The sequence below is a fragment of the Dipodomys ordii genome, unplaced genomic scaffold (genome assembly GCF_000151885.1).
Source record: "Dipodomys ordii isolate 6190 unplaced genomic scaffold, Dord_2.0 Scaffold156, whole genome shotgun sequence".
Classification (NCBI taxonomy): Eukaryota; Metazoa; Chordata; class Mammalia; order Rodentia; family Heteromyidae; genus Dipodomys; species Dipodomys ordii.
This window is the reverse complement of record NW_012267372.1, coordinates 1,724,739-1,740,104: the sequence shown is the minus strand read 5'-3', so window position 1 is coordinate 1,740,104 and position 15,366 is coordinate 1,724,739. Positions and strand designations below refer to the sequence as shown.

Sequence of the window (15,366 nt, the reverse complement as noted above, 5' to 3'; positions counted from 1 at the left end):
GCCGGAAGTGGTGCTGTGGCTCAAGTGGTAGAGTGCTAGCCTTGAGCTGAAGAGCTGAGGGACAGCGCCCAGGCCCAGAGTTCAGGCCCACAACCAGACCCAAAAAAAAAAAAAAGATTGGGTTTGGGGAACTTCTTGGCCAGGGTTGGCCTCGAACTATGATCCTCCCAATTTGGGCCTTCCCAGCAGCTAGGATGACAAAGTGGACATCCCTGTGCTTAGCTTCCCTGTACAGTTTGTGGGAAAGGATAGGGGGTGGACGGGTCATGGTGCTTGAACTCAGAGCCTGGGTGCTGTCCATGAACTTTTCTGCTCAAGACTAGTGCTTTACCACTTAAACCACAGTTCCACTTCTGGCTTTTTGCTAGTTAACTGGAGTTAAGAGTCAAATGGACTTTCCTGTCTGGGTTGGCTTTGAATTGTGATCCTTAGATCTCAGCCTTCTGAGTGGCTAGGATTACAGGTAGGAGGCACAGAGCGTGCCTAGTTTTAAATAATGCAGAGGCACAATGCAGGGCACAAAGCCAGCCTGGGGACACGGACGGGGACAATGCTCACCACAGGGGGCTGTTGAATAAATGATGCTACAAGGCATGGCAGACTACCTCAAAGTGTGCTTCATTTTTATAAGGACACAACAGATTTGCTGTGTTTATTTCATGAATACTTTCCTGCCCAGGCTGGCTTTGAACCACGATCCTCTGATCTCAGCCTCCTGAGTCGCTAGGACGACAGGCGTGAGCCACCAGCACCCAGCTTAAGGCTCAGTTTTTAAGAGCCCCAGCATAGACTTGTTCAGAGGAGGGGAAACAGGCACGAAGACGGGGCAGCTGGGCCAATGGTAACGCTCGTGCTGAGAACACAGAGGCTCTGTGATAGACCATAGCACATGAACAAAACAAAAATGGCACCGTTTGCCTAGAACATCCATGCCCCAGATGCGTGAAAGAGAGCATCCGGGCAACTCCTACCCTTCCCAACCCCGGACGCTCAAAAGACCTGCAGAGCGAAGGCCACGGACACACCGGGCAGGGAGAAGGCAGGTGAGACTGACCGTAATGGCAGGAGCTGCAGGGCCTGAGGGTCTGCTGTCTGCACCTCTCCTTGTCCCTTCCTGTGGGTTGGGGTGCAGGGACAGTGAGCATGCCACCCCGAGACAAGTAGAGGGGATGGACAGGCTTAGGGTCTGAGGGAGGAGGCTGGGGCCTGGACTCCTGGGTCTGAGGGAGGAGGGTTGGGGTCTGGGGGAAGCAGGGCTGGGGTCTGAGTGGGGAGAGTCTCCCGTCTGCAGGAGGAGGCGCGGGGGTCTCACCCTGGCTTTGAGCAGACGCTCTCTCTCTGCCACAGCCTGCTGCAGTAGCCGTTCCATGTGGGCGATGTCCGGGTGCAGGGCTCCATAGCTGGATGGAGGAGGCAGAGAAGGGTGGGGAGGGGTGGAGAGGGGTGTGGTCACCATGGCTCCACCTCCTCCTCCTCTGCTCTGCCCCCTCCTCTCCCTGGGATCCCACCTGTTCCCAGGGCCACAGTTCAGCAGCTGATAGAGCGGGTGTCTTCCTGAGGTCCCCACTGCTGGACCAAGGGCCGAGGCCTTCAAGGGTGCTGGGGAAGTGAGGGTGGGGTTAGAAGGCTGGGGTACTCCCCTGTCCCAACCCTTGAACTTCTTCTCTGCAGACCTCCTGCCTTCACCTCTGTCTTCTGCCTCGGCCCAGGGGTCCACTGGGGAGCAGGAGGGGGTGGGGAGGGTCCTCACCTGTACAGTGGACAGACAGAGGTCGAGGAGACCCTTTCTGGCTCACACGCTCTCCCCTTTTCCGGGGCAGGCTTCCAGTCCTCTGGAGGCCAATGGAGCCCTGAAAACACACAAGGCCTGTTGTGATTCTGATCAGAAATGTTCCCTAAAACTGATGTCTTTCACAGCCAGGCATCGGTGGCTCACACCTGTCATCCCAGCTACTCAGGAGGCTGAGATCTGAGGATCACAGTTCAAAGCCAGCCCCAGAAGGAAAGTCCAGGACACTCACCTCCAATTAATCACAAAAAGCCAAAAGTGGCACTGTGGCTCAAAGTGGTAGAGTGCTAGCCTTGAGCAAAAGCGCTCAGGGACAGTGCCCAGGCCCTGAGTTCAAGCTCCAGGACTGGCAAAACAACAACAACAACAAACTAATGCCTTCAGCCAGGTGCTGGTAGCTCATGCCTATAATCCCAGCTACTCAGGAGTTCAGATCTGATTATTGTGCCCCAAGTGGTAGAATGCCAGCCTTCAGTGAATATGGGACAGAAGCAGCATTGAGGTTCTGAGTTCAAGCCCCAATACCAGCACACACACACACACACACACACGAGAACCCCAGTTTGGAGGATTTTTTGGGGGGATCCGGTCATGGGGCCTGAACTTTGGGCCTGGGCGCTGTCCCTCAGCTCTTCAGCTCAAGGCTAACACTCTACTACTTGAGCCACAGCTTTTTTCTTTTTGCTTATGTGGTGCTGAGGAATCGAACCCAGGGCCTCAGGCATGCAAGGCAAGCGCTCTACCACTGAGCCACCTTCCCAGCCCTAGCTCATGTTTTTTTTTCATCTTCCCTTCCCAGCCTTGCCCCTGAGGTAGCCCTGGCATTGTCTGGAAGACTCTGAAGGAGCTAGTGCCCACCCTCCTGTCCATCTCCTCGAAGGATGACCTCGACCCAGGTGCACCCCAGCCCTGGTAACCCTCCCATGGCCCCCCATGGCCCCAGGAAACCAAATCCGACATGCGCCCTGTCCATTCCCAGCTCCTCTACCTATCTTCCCGCCCCAGCCAGCTTTGCTTCCCAAACTTATACTCTTCAACCTCTGTGCACCTGTTCCATTCTGTTCCCTCTGCACCAAATACCCTTCCAGCTCCATGCATCTCTTCAGGAAGAAATATTCCCTGATTCTCAGGCTCTTTGCAAGTCGCTTACATCCAGGGAACTCAGATTCCTGCAGCAGGAGTTACCCCTTAATCCACGTACCCTCAGAGCTGTGTTACACTGCCCTAGCAGTCCTAGATTAAAATCACCGTTGGTCCCCAATATTTTCTCAGAAAGTACAAAGTAGGCCAGGTGGGGTGGGGTACATTTGTAATACCAGCACTGCAGAGACTGAGACAAAAGGATCTCAACTTGGACACCAGCCTGGATTGACATAGCAAGACCTTGTCAGGAAAAATTTAAATATAATTTAAAAATAAAAAATAAGGAGCTGGGAAGGTGGCTCAGTGGTAGAGCGCTTGCCTTGCATGCCTGAGGCCCTGGGTTCGATTCCTCAACACCACAGAAGCAAAAAGAAAAAAGCCAGAAGTGGCACTGTGGCTAAGGTGGTAGAGTGCTAGATTGAGCTGAAGAGCTGAGGGACAGCGCCCAGGCCCAGAGTTCAGGCCCCACGACCAGACCCCCCCAAAAAATAAATAAAATAAAATAAAACCAACAGGTCAGCTGGGCTCTGGGGATTATGCCTGTCATCCTAGCTACTCAGGAGGCTGAGATGTGAGGATCAAGGTTCAAAGTCAGCCAGGGCAGGAAGAAAACCAGGAATGGAGCTGTGGCTTAATGTGGCTAGAATGCTAGCCTTTAGCAGACGTGCTGAAGGACAGTGCCCAGGCCCTGAGTTCAAGTCCTAGGATGACTAAACAACAACAAAAAACACAACGAGACAACAACATGGGGCTGGGAAGGTGGCTTAGTGGTAGAGTGCTTGCCTAGCATGCATGAAGCCCTGGGGTCAACTCCTCAGTCCCACATACACAGAAAAGGCTGGAAGTGGTGCTGTAGCTCAAGGGGTAGAATGCTAGCCTTGAACAAAAGAACTTCAGGGACAGTGCCCAAGGCCCTGAGTTCAAGTCCCAGGACTGACAAAAACAAACAAAAAAAGACAAGAAAACACAAAGAGCATTTGAAGCGATGGAGCTTTTCTTTGTAGCTTAGCCACCATCTGCTCTCAGGGAGTGGCAGAGCCCTAGGCACTGACCACTTATCACTGGTCACACTACCTTGGCATGAGACCAGCCACATCCTGCCTGGGAACAAAAGGACTTGTTTTCCCCAACAGCAGGGAGCAGCTGGAGCGGAGAGAGAACCATTAGAGATAAAACTGCATCAGCTCAACCCCAGATCACCGGCTGGCCTTCCTGGTGTGGACTCCAACAAGTGCTCCCCCCCCCCCCGCGCCCCTTCACTCTCTCTCTCTTTCTGTGTGTGATGTGTGAACTGGAGATTGAACTCAGGGCCTGGACACTGACCCTGGGCTTCTTTTGCTCAAGGCTAATGTTCAACTACTTCAACCACATCTCCATTTCTGGCTTTCTGGTGTTTCATTGGAGATAAGAGTTTCACGTACTTTCCTGCCCGGGCTGCCTTCAAACCCCAATCCTCAGATCTCAGCCTCCTGAAGAGCTAGGATGACAGGCAGAGTCACTGGCGCCCCGCTCACTTCCCAGTTTTTGCTAGTTCACTGGAGTTAAGATTCTCTCAAATTTGCCTTTCCTAGGCTGATTTTAAATCGAGAGCTTCAGATCTCAGCCTCCTGGGTAACTGAAATTTATAGGCATGGGCCACTGGCGCGCGGAGGGAGAGCATCTGTCTAGCTTATGAAGTCCTGAGTTCAATCCCTAGTACACTCACACACAATATTTGAAAGGTTGGAGAGTACAGGATACAGGGGTAATCCTGACTTAAAAACAAACACTTTTATGCTATGTTGAACATGAACTGTACAACTTGTGGGTGGGGATGGGAGGGAGAAATTGGGAGAGGAGAGCAGGGATGACATTGTGCCAGGAGAAATGTACTCTCTACCTGACCTACTAACTGTAACCCCTCTGTGCATCACCTTTGTAATAACAATTTAAAAAGATTTGTGGCTTTGACATTTTTCTGAATATGACATTTGATGAGCAAACAGCCAGGAGACCACGGAAAGGGGCTCCGGTGAGTCAGAACCCCCACAATCACAGTCAGGAAGGGAGGAGGAGAATGAGGAGAGAGGAAGAAAACCGGTGGAGAAGTCAAAGGTCAAACCAACCTGTTCCCGCAGCTCCTGGCTGCCCCTGGTCGCGTCCACCTGCCGGTCCAGCAGCTCCCGAAGCCGCTCCTCCTCCCGCCGGGCCGCCACGCGCTCCCCGGCCAGCTCACCTCGAAGCAGGGCCACCTCCACCTCCATCTGCCCAGACAGAGAGCGCGAGGCCTGGGGTCCTGGGGTCCATGGGGCCCGTGGGGTGCAGAGGCCCGGGTCTGGGGGGTCGGTATGCTCCCCTCCCCGCCCTCTGCCCCTAGGCCTCACCTCGATCCGCAGCTCCTTCCTCTGGCGCTGCAGCTCCTTGACCCGCTGCTCCATCAGGGCCACGCGGGTCAGCGCCTCCAGCTGCTGCGCCCGCAGTCGCCGCGCCGCCCCCCGCGCCCCCTCCCCGGAGGAGATGAGCGCGGTGGGTGTGGCCGGGGCCGGAGCTGCAGCCTCGAGCTGGAGCCGGAGGGGGCGTGGTCACGCGAGGGCACGCCCCTCCCCGAAGTCCCTCCCCCGATCAATCACCACATAGGTCCGACCCCTCAGTGCGTCCCCCATTCTAGGCGCCCCCCCCTTCCTGCTCGATGTACTCAGGCTAAGGATGGAGAGCCGGGTCGGTGGGGTGGTCACCAGATCATTTCTTTGGGGGGCAAAGAGGGGGGTCCTAGCTCCCAGTCCAAGGGGTACAAAGCACTGTTGGTTATAGGAGGTATTTGTTTTCCTTATCCAGGTCCTAAGCCTAAGTCTCTTTCCCTGGATCTCTGGGTCCTTTTCTCCCGGGGTGGAGGGATGGGTCGTCTCTCTCTGACTCAGTTTATCTGTCTGAATGGCTAAGGCTCTTTCTCTCCCTCTGGAAGTTGACCTGTCCTTTTTTTCCCTGGAATTTCCCCTGTCGCTAACCCCACCTCCGTCTGTCTCTCCTCCGTGTCCCGTTGGGATCTTGGTCTGTCCGTCTCTGGATCTGGCTAGTGTCTGTCTGTCCGAGTCTCTCTGGTTCCAGGTCGACTTTTTGCTGTCTTTCTCGGGGTGTCTCTACCAGTCTCGGGGTATCTCCGCTTATCTCTACGTTCCTGCTTTCTCTCTACCTGTCTGTCTGTCCATCTATCTGTCTGTCTGGGTCTCCCTCCGTCTGTATCTTTGTCTCTCTGGGCCTCCTCAGTGTCTCCACCCGGCCGCTATCTCCGTGTCCATCTCTGTCCTCTCTGCCCATCTCCGTCCCCTGCTAGGGTGTGGGCCCCGTCGGGGTGACCCCCGCGCCCCACCTGGGCTGCCGCCCCACGGGCCCCTCACCTCCTCCCGGCAGCTCTCCGTGCTGCTGCCTTCCCCGACTTCTTCCTCTTCCTCGGCCTGCTGATTCGCTCCCGGGCGGCTCGGGAGCTCCGCGGGGACCCCGGGAGCCTCTTGCACTTGGGGCTCCTCGGAAAGTCCCTGGGGTTGAGCAGCTTCTTGGGGAAAGGCTTGGGCGTCGCATTCCGGGACGGATGGCGAAGTCGGGGTCCCCTCCTCGGGGCTGCTGGGCGTCCCCATAGCCGCTTTGGATTCCAGCGGGGTGGGCGTGGCCAGGGTGCGCGAGGGGCGTGGCCTTAGGAATCGGGCAGGGGCCTGCGGACCTCGGGGGCGTGGCCTGGAAGCTCGGAGGGCGTGGTCTAAGAGTTCAAAGAATGGCGCTGAGCATCCCGAGGGCGTGTCCTGAAGTTTCCGGGGGCGGGGAATGAGGTTGGGCGAAGGCTGATTGCTCCTAAGGAGACACGCCCCCAGAGGCGGGACGGGAATTTGAGTCCGCGATGGGGAGATGGGGGTCCCAGCGCTCCCCCTAACTGGCCTCCCTCCTATCCAGGAGTCAGGCCTTGAACCCACTCAACAGCCCCCCCCTCCACGCCCCGCTTAATCTCCTGCACTACCTATGGCACCCCATCTCCTCCCTCCGGGACTCCCCGCCCTGCTCCGCCCGGGAGCTCGCAGTCTTTCTCCCGGTCCCCCTGCACTGGGGGTGGGGAGCCCCCAGAGATCCAGGAGTCGGGGCTCCCAGTCTCCACCTTTTGGGACAAGCCCTGGGGCCTCTCAGGAAAGGGATCCCCGACTTCCAGCCCTCCCTTCCCGCTCCTGCCCGGCAGCCGCGGCCCTCCTCACCAGCTCAGGCTTCGGCGCCTCCGCTCTGCGCCCTGCGCCCTGCGCCCTGCGCCCGGGCCCCGCCGCTTCTGCTGCAGGACAGGTGGCTGGGATGAGGAGGGGGGAAGAGGGCGGGAGAGAGGGCGGAGAGAGGCCGCCCGTCCCCCTCCCTGCAGCCCGGAAGTGCAGGGGGGAAAACAGGTCCAACCGCTCTCCAGGGAGGAGGGAGCCACCGGCTGGCCCCGCCCGCCGGCCGTGGCATCCAGCCATTCCAGCACCACCAACCCCACTCTCGGAGAACCCAACATGGTGTCCACCCACTCCGACTCCAGAGCCCCCTCTCACCCCCCCCCACGCCCCCAATCCTTTCCCCAGGAGGGTCAGGTGTCTTTGGCCATTTCTATATTGCCGTCTCTAATATTCAGATCTTGTGAGTTCTCAAAGATAGGAATGGAGATGGAGGGGGGGGCCTCTCCCCTTTAATGAGCCCTTGAGAAGGGCCCCAACCGGTTTAGGGAGCTGGGCCAGGGGGTAGGGGTGACTTGGGCTGTGTCAGTGACCCGCCCAGTGACAAGGAAACATGCCCTCCATACTTTACCACAGGGTGGAGGGCAGGGGTTAAAGGTCTCAGCCAGACCCTTTCCTGTCTGGGCAAAACAGGAAAATAAGCAGCACGTGAAATGGGATTACTAGAGTCCAAGAGCTGTAGCAAAATGCTGTGCACACCTTAATTTAGTTTCATAGATCAATCCAAGAAGGGTTGTCATCTACAGGTTTTTGTTTTGTTCTGTTTATGCCATGCTGGGGCTTGAACCCAAGGCCTGGGTGCTGACCCTTTTCACTTGAACCATAGTGGAACTATGGCTTTTGGCTGGTTAACTGGAAATAAGAGCCTGGTGGATTTTCCTGCCTGGGCTGGCTTTGAACCAAGCTGTAAGATCACAGCCTCCTGAGTAGCCAGGATTACAACCGTGAGCCACCAGGGTAAAGCTACTATCGTCATTTTATCCTTAGGAAAGTGAGGCTGAAGAAAATGAATATATCCAACTTCTATACACACCAGCTTTGGTCTCTTTGCGTCAATGTAGGAACATGGAACCATTAAGTAAACAGTCACACACCAGCCCGGATGTGCCCGGGAGATGATTCTAGATGATAGTAACAAAAATAGTTCTGGTAGGGAGTCTGCCTTGCAGGCAGGGTGCCAGGCACTCAAGGGTGTTATAGGCTTATCAGATCCTGCAGGCACCCTGTTATTACCACTTCCACTTTACAAAGGGGGAAACTGAGGACTGAAGGGAAATACCTTACCCTGGAGTTCTAAGAGAAGGGAGTGGCTCAAATGCAAGGCCCATATTCAAGTCTGCACCTGACCTTGTGAGTTAGGATCTCCTCCTCCTCCTCCTGGCACCCAAGGCCTCTCCAAAGGACCAAACCCACCTCAAGCCTTCAGCCACCCCCCCCAACCCAACTTGTGTCCCCAGGAAACACGTAGAAGTCACATTCGTGGTAAAATAATCAGTTTTTATTTACGAAGTTTAAGGGGCTGGAGGGATAGGGGTGGGAGAAAAGAGGAGGCTCAGTGACAGCCCCTCCCTTCATCTCACCAAGTGCATCTTTAACCACAGTGCCAGCACCTGACAGGCAAGTCAGGAAAGGGGGGTCTAGACCCCGCAGCGCAGGTTTGCTGGGACAGCAACATCTGGAAGGAAGAAACCACGAAGAACCCTAAAGGACCTGACCAACCCTGCGCTCCACAGAGAACCCAGCAAGACTGGGGAATTACAGTTCTGTCATTCAGAAGGAGTAGTCCAGACCCCAGCCACCTCCTCCCTCAGACCCAGGGATCCAGACCCCAGCCACCTCCTCCCTCAGACCCAGAGATCCAGACTCCAGCCTCCTCCCTCAGACCCAGGGATCCAGACTTCAGCCTCCTCTCTCAGACCCAAGGATCCAGACTTCAGCCTCCTCTCTCAGACCCAGGGGTCCAGACCCAAGCCCTCCTCTCTCAGATCAGGGGTTCAGACCCAGCCCTTCTCCCTCAGATCAGGAATCTAGGCCCCAGCCCTTCCTCCCTCAGATCCTTCAGACGTTGGCCTCCTCTGTCAGATCCAGAGGTCTAGGCCCCAGCCTCTGCCCTCAGACCCGAGGTCCTGGCTCCCAAGTGGCTTACCTATCTGCTTAGGCTTAGGCAAGTTCAGGTTGTTCATGACCTTGACAAACTCCTCACAGCTGAGAGTGAGCCGAGGGTTCAGAGTCCGTTCTTCCTCCACAGTGGAAACTGTGAGCCCTAGTGGCGAAGGAAGGGAAAGGAAAGTGGCTGGCTCCAATGCCTTAGAACTACAGTCTAGAACTGCCTTAGAACTAGTGCCTCAGAACTACATTTCCCAGGAGACTATGGGAGGCCTCTCTAGCCATGACACTTTCCCTTGAGCTATGCACTATGGGAAATGCAGTTTCCCACAGTTCTTTGAACTTTTTTTTTTAATCTTTTTTTTGTTTATTTGTTTATTTAGTTCTTTGAACTTTCTAAATAAGGAAGTCCTGGAAAAACCTATGCTTTGCAGAATGCTAGTTGTGGAGTTCCACACACAGCCCATTCAAACCCTGGATCTTTTTGGCCCACGGAATTCTGGGATTTGTAGTCTCTGTGCCCTGTGAGAATTACAGGAGGTCACTTAAGCTCTTCCGCTACACACCTCCTCCAGCAAGCAAGCCCTTACCATGGTAATCATGAGCCGGGTAGATGAGACAGTTCCCTGGAAGTGTGAAGATCTTTTCATGGACTGAGTGGTACAATGTCTTAGCACAGCCTGGGGAAGGAAAGTTCTGTGGTCAGTGGCCTTGTTCCCTTGGGAAAAGGATAGCAGGATAGAGTCACTACAGCTAAACTCTCTACCTCTCTCTTCTGCCAATAATCCTTGTTTGTCTGGGTAGAGATAGAGAGGGAAGGGCATTCTAGGGGGTGGAATAGCACATGCAAAGAACTGAGGAACAGTGAGGTATTTGTCAATCTAATTCAGGATTAAGCAAGGTTAGAATGAGACCCTTCTCTGGGGTCTGATGGTTTTTGCACCCTTGCGTGCATGTCTGTAATTCCAACACTCAGGAGACTAGAGGCAGGAAGATCAGGAATTCAAGGCCAGCCCAGCCTTCGTACCAATATCCTGCCTCAAAATAAAAAGGCCAACCAACCAACCAACACCAAACAAGAAAGCTATGTGAGATAGTAATTATTTGTGGTCCTAAGATCCTCATTAGGTGGTAAGAGTTTTTTGTTGGGGGAGGGGTATTTGTATTTAAAACACCTGCCAGCAGCCAAACCCCTGGATGTACTTGTCTCCAAACTCCAACAGCTCAACTTGAATCTAAAATCTACTTATTCATTCTCGTAGCCTATACTGAAACCCCAGACACACATGGCCATACTGAGAGAGCTCAGGCTGGGCAAAGAAGCCAGTCACCTTGCTGGAAGTCTGTCCGCCCACACCCTCGAATCAGCAGGGCATCTCCAGTGAAGGCCATACTGTGGTCATTCAGGACAAAGGTGACACAGCCTGCAGTGTGGCCAGGGCTGGCTCGGGCCTCCAAGGCCTGACAGGAATGGAACACAAAGAGACAGTTAGTGACCAGCCGCAGGTGACAACCCAGAAGTCCATTTACCCCAGATTCACAGCTAGACAAAGCAAGAGAGCAATACTTGGGCTTAACATCTGTGAATCTGGACTACTGGAACTACCATTAATCAAAGCTGGGTGCCTGTGGTTCACACCTGTAATCCTAGCTACTCAGGAGGCTGAGATCTGAGAATCACAGTTAAAGCCAACCTGGGCAGAAAAATCTATGAGACTCTTATCTCCAATTAACTAGCAAAAAGCCAGGAGTAGAGCTGTAGCTCAAATGATAGAGTGCCAGCTTTGAGTCAAAAACCTTTTTTTTTTTTTTTTTGTCAGACATCAGGGCCTGGACACTGTCCCTAGGCTTCTTTTCCTCAAGGTTAGTGCTCTACCACTTAAGCCACAGCACCACTTCTGGCCTATTCTGTTTATGTGGTACTGAGGAATTGAACCCAGGGCTTCATGTATGCTAGAGAAGCACTCTACCACTAAGCCACATTCCCAGCCCTTGAGCCAAAAACAAAGAGACCAGTGAAGGTTCTGAGTTCAAGCCCAGGACTTATACAGAAAAAGAAAGAAAGAAAGAAGAAGGAAGGAGGGAGAAAAGAAGAAGAAGAAGAAGAAGAAATATTAGCTATGTTAACATGTCAGTAGCTGGTGAACTCCAGGAAATGATTTGAAGGTGATAATATTCTAGTATTATTTCAGTTGACTCTCGATTTGGAAATATTCCAAACAAGACATTGTGGGGAAGGGGAAGAGGAGGGCTTGGGATGGGAGGAGGCAGGGAGGAGAGGAGGGGGTCACCTGACATCCTTAACCCATAGCCTCCATGGTTCCTGAAACTGTTGACTGATGGATGGCCAGGGCTGCAGAAAATCCCATTTGGGCTCTGCCCCTCCTCCCTCTCTCTGCATTCTCCAACCATCTCTTTCTTTCCATGACAACACTTCAATGACATGCTACATGCCACAGCTGTCCTTTTCTTTACCCTGCTGCTTCCTGAGCAACTGAAACTACAGCCAGTCTGCTCAACAAACAAAAAGGGATCTGGGATCAGTCAGCACAAACCTCCTGCCTGGCCTGACAATTCCCACGGCCTGCACCGCCGCCTGGTGGTCACAAAGCGCATGGCAGGCAATTCGGTTTCGTGGCAGTGTTTCCTCTAGCTTCATGATTCACAAGTACTTTGGGGCTGGCACCAAAGACTCCCATCTGTCATCCTAGCTACTCGGGAGGCTGAGATCTGAGAACTGAGCAAGGCAATGCCAAGCCAGTCCATTCAGAAAAGTCCATGAGACTCTTATCTCCAATTAACTACCAAAAAATACAGAAGGGGAGCTGTGGCTCAAATGGCAGAGTGCCAGCCTTGAGCACAAAAGCTCAGGCCCCAAGTTTCAAGCCCCAAGATCAGCACACAACAGAAAAAAGAACATTGAAAACACTACTCAGAAAAAGTCAGCCACAAAAGAACACTTGTATTTTTCCATTCCTGTGGAAAATCCAGAGACTAAAAGTAGATTAAAAGTTGCCAAAAGAAAGACCAGGCATGGTGGCACATACCTGTAATTCCAGCACTCAGAAGCCTGAGGAAGGAAGGTGATAAAAAGTCCTGTCTCAAATAAATAAAGTTACCTAAGGCTGAGAGGGGAAAAGATGAGGCTGGGGGTGATAGTTAAGGAATGTGAGCTTTCTTTTCTTTCTTTCTTCCCTCCCCCTCTTTCTTTTTATTTATTTTTATTGTGAAAATACTGTACAGAGGGGTTACAGTTACATGGGCAAGATATGAGCACATTTCTTATCAAGCATTGTAGCTTCCTCCTTTGTTTCCCCTTCCCATCCCTTCCCATCATCGCCTCACCTCCCCACCCTCTCTTTCTTCTGTGTGGGGCTTGAACTCTGGGCCTGGGCGCTGTCCCTCAGCTCTTAGGCTCAAGGCGAGCACTCTACCACTTGAGCCACAGCACCACTTCTGGTTTTCTAGTGGTTTATTGGAAATAAACCAGAGTCTCACAACTTTCCTGCCTGAGCTGGCTTTGAACTGTGATCCTCAGACCTCAGCCCCCTGAGTAGTTAGGATGACAGGCCTGAGCCAGCCACTAGCACCCAGCTACATCCTGAGTTTATTTCTAATCTTCTTCAGGGTTTTCTCAATTCAGAAAATGTTTACTCGCATCTACATGTGCCTCATACATCAATGTACAACGCACTATTTTTACCTTCTTCTAAACAAAGGCTTTCGATATTGTGGGTAAACCCTCAACCCCACACAGCCCTTATTTCCCAGAAGTGCTTTGGTCTATGTAAACTGTCCTCATTTAGTGAAACCCTCAAACAAGAGGCCAAGCGCTCACCCTGTCACTTGACATGCCATTCCCTGCCTGAGCCACACTGTCCATCTTTGGCAATTCTTGCTTGGTGCACTGTTGAGATTTGAATTCAGGACCTTGCCAGGGCTCTTGCTAAGGCAGGTGGCTGGGCCTCTCCAGCAGGGCCCAGTCCTTTCTTGGGCAATTCTGATCAACTGGGTCCCTTGCTCTCAGCACACACATCCCAACCCCCTCCATATTGCACCCAGTTACAAATTCTAGCCGGAAACCTGCTGGTTAAGACAGCAGGGAAGGGAAGACAGATCTTTCCTCCAAGAGGCCAAGGGGTGAGGCTCAGGCCTGCAACATTTAAGGAAGCACCGGCTTTTGAGTGCTGACTCTGTATATCTACCACACTGTGAATAGGTGCCACCTTAAAAGTCTTTCGAGGACTCACCCAGGTCCAGGTCAGGGGACTATGCTTCCTTCAGCTAAGGCAGGGCTGGGTCTCTCCCTAATCCCTGACCTGGGAGTGCACAATTCACTTTTATGGAGATGCCAGGCTGAAGAGATTGCCCCCAATGCCATAGGGAATTCAGGAGGTGTTGACTTAGGGGTTAGGCCAGAGCCACGCCTGCCTGGAGCCTCCAGTTCCAGTACCCCACCTCGGTTCATGCTGCCCTTCTCCCAGAGATCTGAGGTCAGGGGTCACAGCCCAGGCTCCAGACCCTCCCCCCACCCCCACCCAGGGGACTTCGCCGCCCAGGCCCCAGTACCCATTGCCTGTAAGTTCAAAGAGTCCAGTCCACCCACCACCCACCCTCTCCTAGAAGACCCCACCCTCCACTCACGAAGCGTCCAAAGCGGATGGAGTCGCCATCGTCGATGTGCAAATCAGCCTTGGCTCCGCTGAGGCGGGAGATGACCGACTGGCAGCCAGGGAGCAGCGACCTGAGAGCCCCAGAGCCTGTGATGTGGTCAGCGTGGCAATGGGTATTCACTGCAAGATGGGCGGGCAGGCTCAGCGGGCATGGAGGGTGGGGCATGCCCAGCCCTCCTCCCTCAGACCCACCCAGGGGTCCAGGCTGCAGTCCTCCTCCCTCAGACCCAGGGGTCCAGACCCCAGCCTCACTCAGACCCAGGGATCCAGCCTCTCTCCCTCAGAGCCAGGGGTTCAGCCCCCCCTCCCTCAGACCCAGGGGTCCAGCCTCCCTCTCTCAAACCCAGGGGTCCAACCCCCCTCCTTCAGACCCAGGGGTCCAGGCCCCCTCAAACCCAGGGGTCCAGCCTTCCTCCCTCAGATCCAGGGGTCCAGCCCCCCTCCCTCAGATCCAGAGGTCCAGCCCTCCTCCCTCAGATCCAGGGATCCAGCCTCCCTCCCTCAGACTCAGGGTTCCAGCCTCCCTCCCTCAGATCCAGGGGTCCAGCCCCCCTCCCTCAGATCCAGGGGTCCAGCCCCCCTCCCTCAGACTCAGGGTCCAGCCCTCCCTCCCTTAGGCCCAGGGGTCCAGCCCCCCCCATCTTAGGCACAGGGGTCCAGCCCCCCTCCCTTAGGCCCAGGGGTCCAGCACCACCCTCCCTTAGACCCAGGGGTCCAGCCTCCTTCCCTCAGATCCAGGGGTCCAGCCCCCCTCCCTCAGACTCAGGGTTCCAGCCTCCCTCCCTCAGATCCAGGGGTCCAGCACCACCCTCCCTTAGACTCAGGGGTCCAGCCCCCCTCCCTCAAACCCAGGGTCCAGGCCGCGCGGCTCCCACCCGCCCCCCACACACCCAGGCGGGCCCCCCCACGAACCCGCATACAGCAGCCGCAGCCCCAGTTCCTTCACCAGCTGGGCATCGCGGCCGGCGGTGTCCAGCACCGGGTCGATGAGCACGGCCTCGCGCGCCTCGCGGTCGCCCAGCAGGTAGGTGTAGGTGCAGCTCTTGGGCTCAAACATCTGGGAGGGGGGGGGCAGAAACACGGTGAGAGCGCAGGGCCTGACTCCCGCCCCCGGGGCCCCGGGTACACCCGAACACCCAGAAGCAGCACCCCGCCCCGCCCTCGGCAGCGCGGGGTCCCCCATCCTCCTCCCCGAGCTCGGGGATTCCGCCTTCCTAGCCCACACGGGCAGGGTCCCGCACCTCGGTCTCGAAACGGAGCCAGAAGCTCGGTCTCCACCCCACAAAGCCCCAGGGCCCCCCAGATCGTTTCCCCTTTAAAGGACCCAGAGTCCCAGCCCCGAACCCCACTCCCTACCCGGAACGTTGAGGCGCGTCCTGTCCTCAAGGACTCGGCGGGCCCCGCCTCCCGACCAGGCACCCGCCGATCCCGCGTA

The 15,366-nt window shown here is 55.0% G+C and overlaps 2 protein-coding genes across 2 annotated transcripts in view; both read right to left on the bottom strand.

The window, feature by feature from the left end:
- Positions 1–6,618, bottom strand: part of Phldb3 (pleckstrin homology-like domain, family B, member 3) — a 15,834-nt gene extending 9,216 nt beyond the window's left edge. The window contains exons 1-3 of the mRNA XM_013032607.1: positions 6,307–6,618; positions 5,296–5,472; positions 5,038–5,175 (exon numbers count right to left, since the gene is read on the bottom strand). Of these exons, the coding sequence (XP_012888061.1) occupies positions 5,038–5,175; positions 5,296–5,472; positions 6,307–6,543 (552 nt within the window). The 5' untranslated portion in view covers positions 6,544–6,618. The remainder of the gene's footprint in view (positions 1–5,037; positions 5,176–5,295; positions 5,473–6,306) is intronic.
- A 2,013-nt stretch (positions 6,619–8,631) lies between these two features.
- On the bottom strand, positions 8,632–15,001 carry Ethe1 (ethylmalonic encephalopathy 1). Its single transcript, XM_013032635.1, has 6 exons — positions 14,844–15,001; positions 13,903–14,051; positions 10,590–10,719; positions 9,849–9,938; positions 9,299–9,415; positions 8,632–8,827 (listed from the first exon to the last, which is right to left on the bottom strand). Exons 1-6 carry the CDS (start codon positions 14,986–14,988, stop codon positions 8,790–8,792), a joined length of 669 nt encoding a protein of 222 aa, XP_012888089.1. The 5' UTR covers positions 14,989–15,001; the 3' UTR covers positions 8,632–8,789.
- Positions 15,002–15,366: the final 365 nt, after the last annotated feature.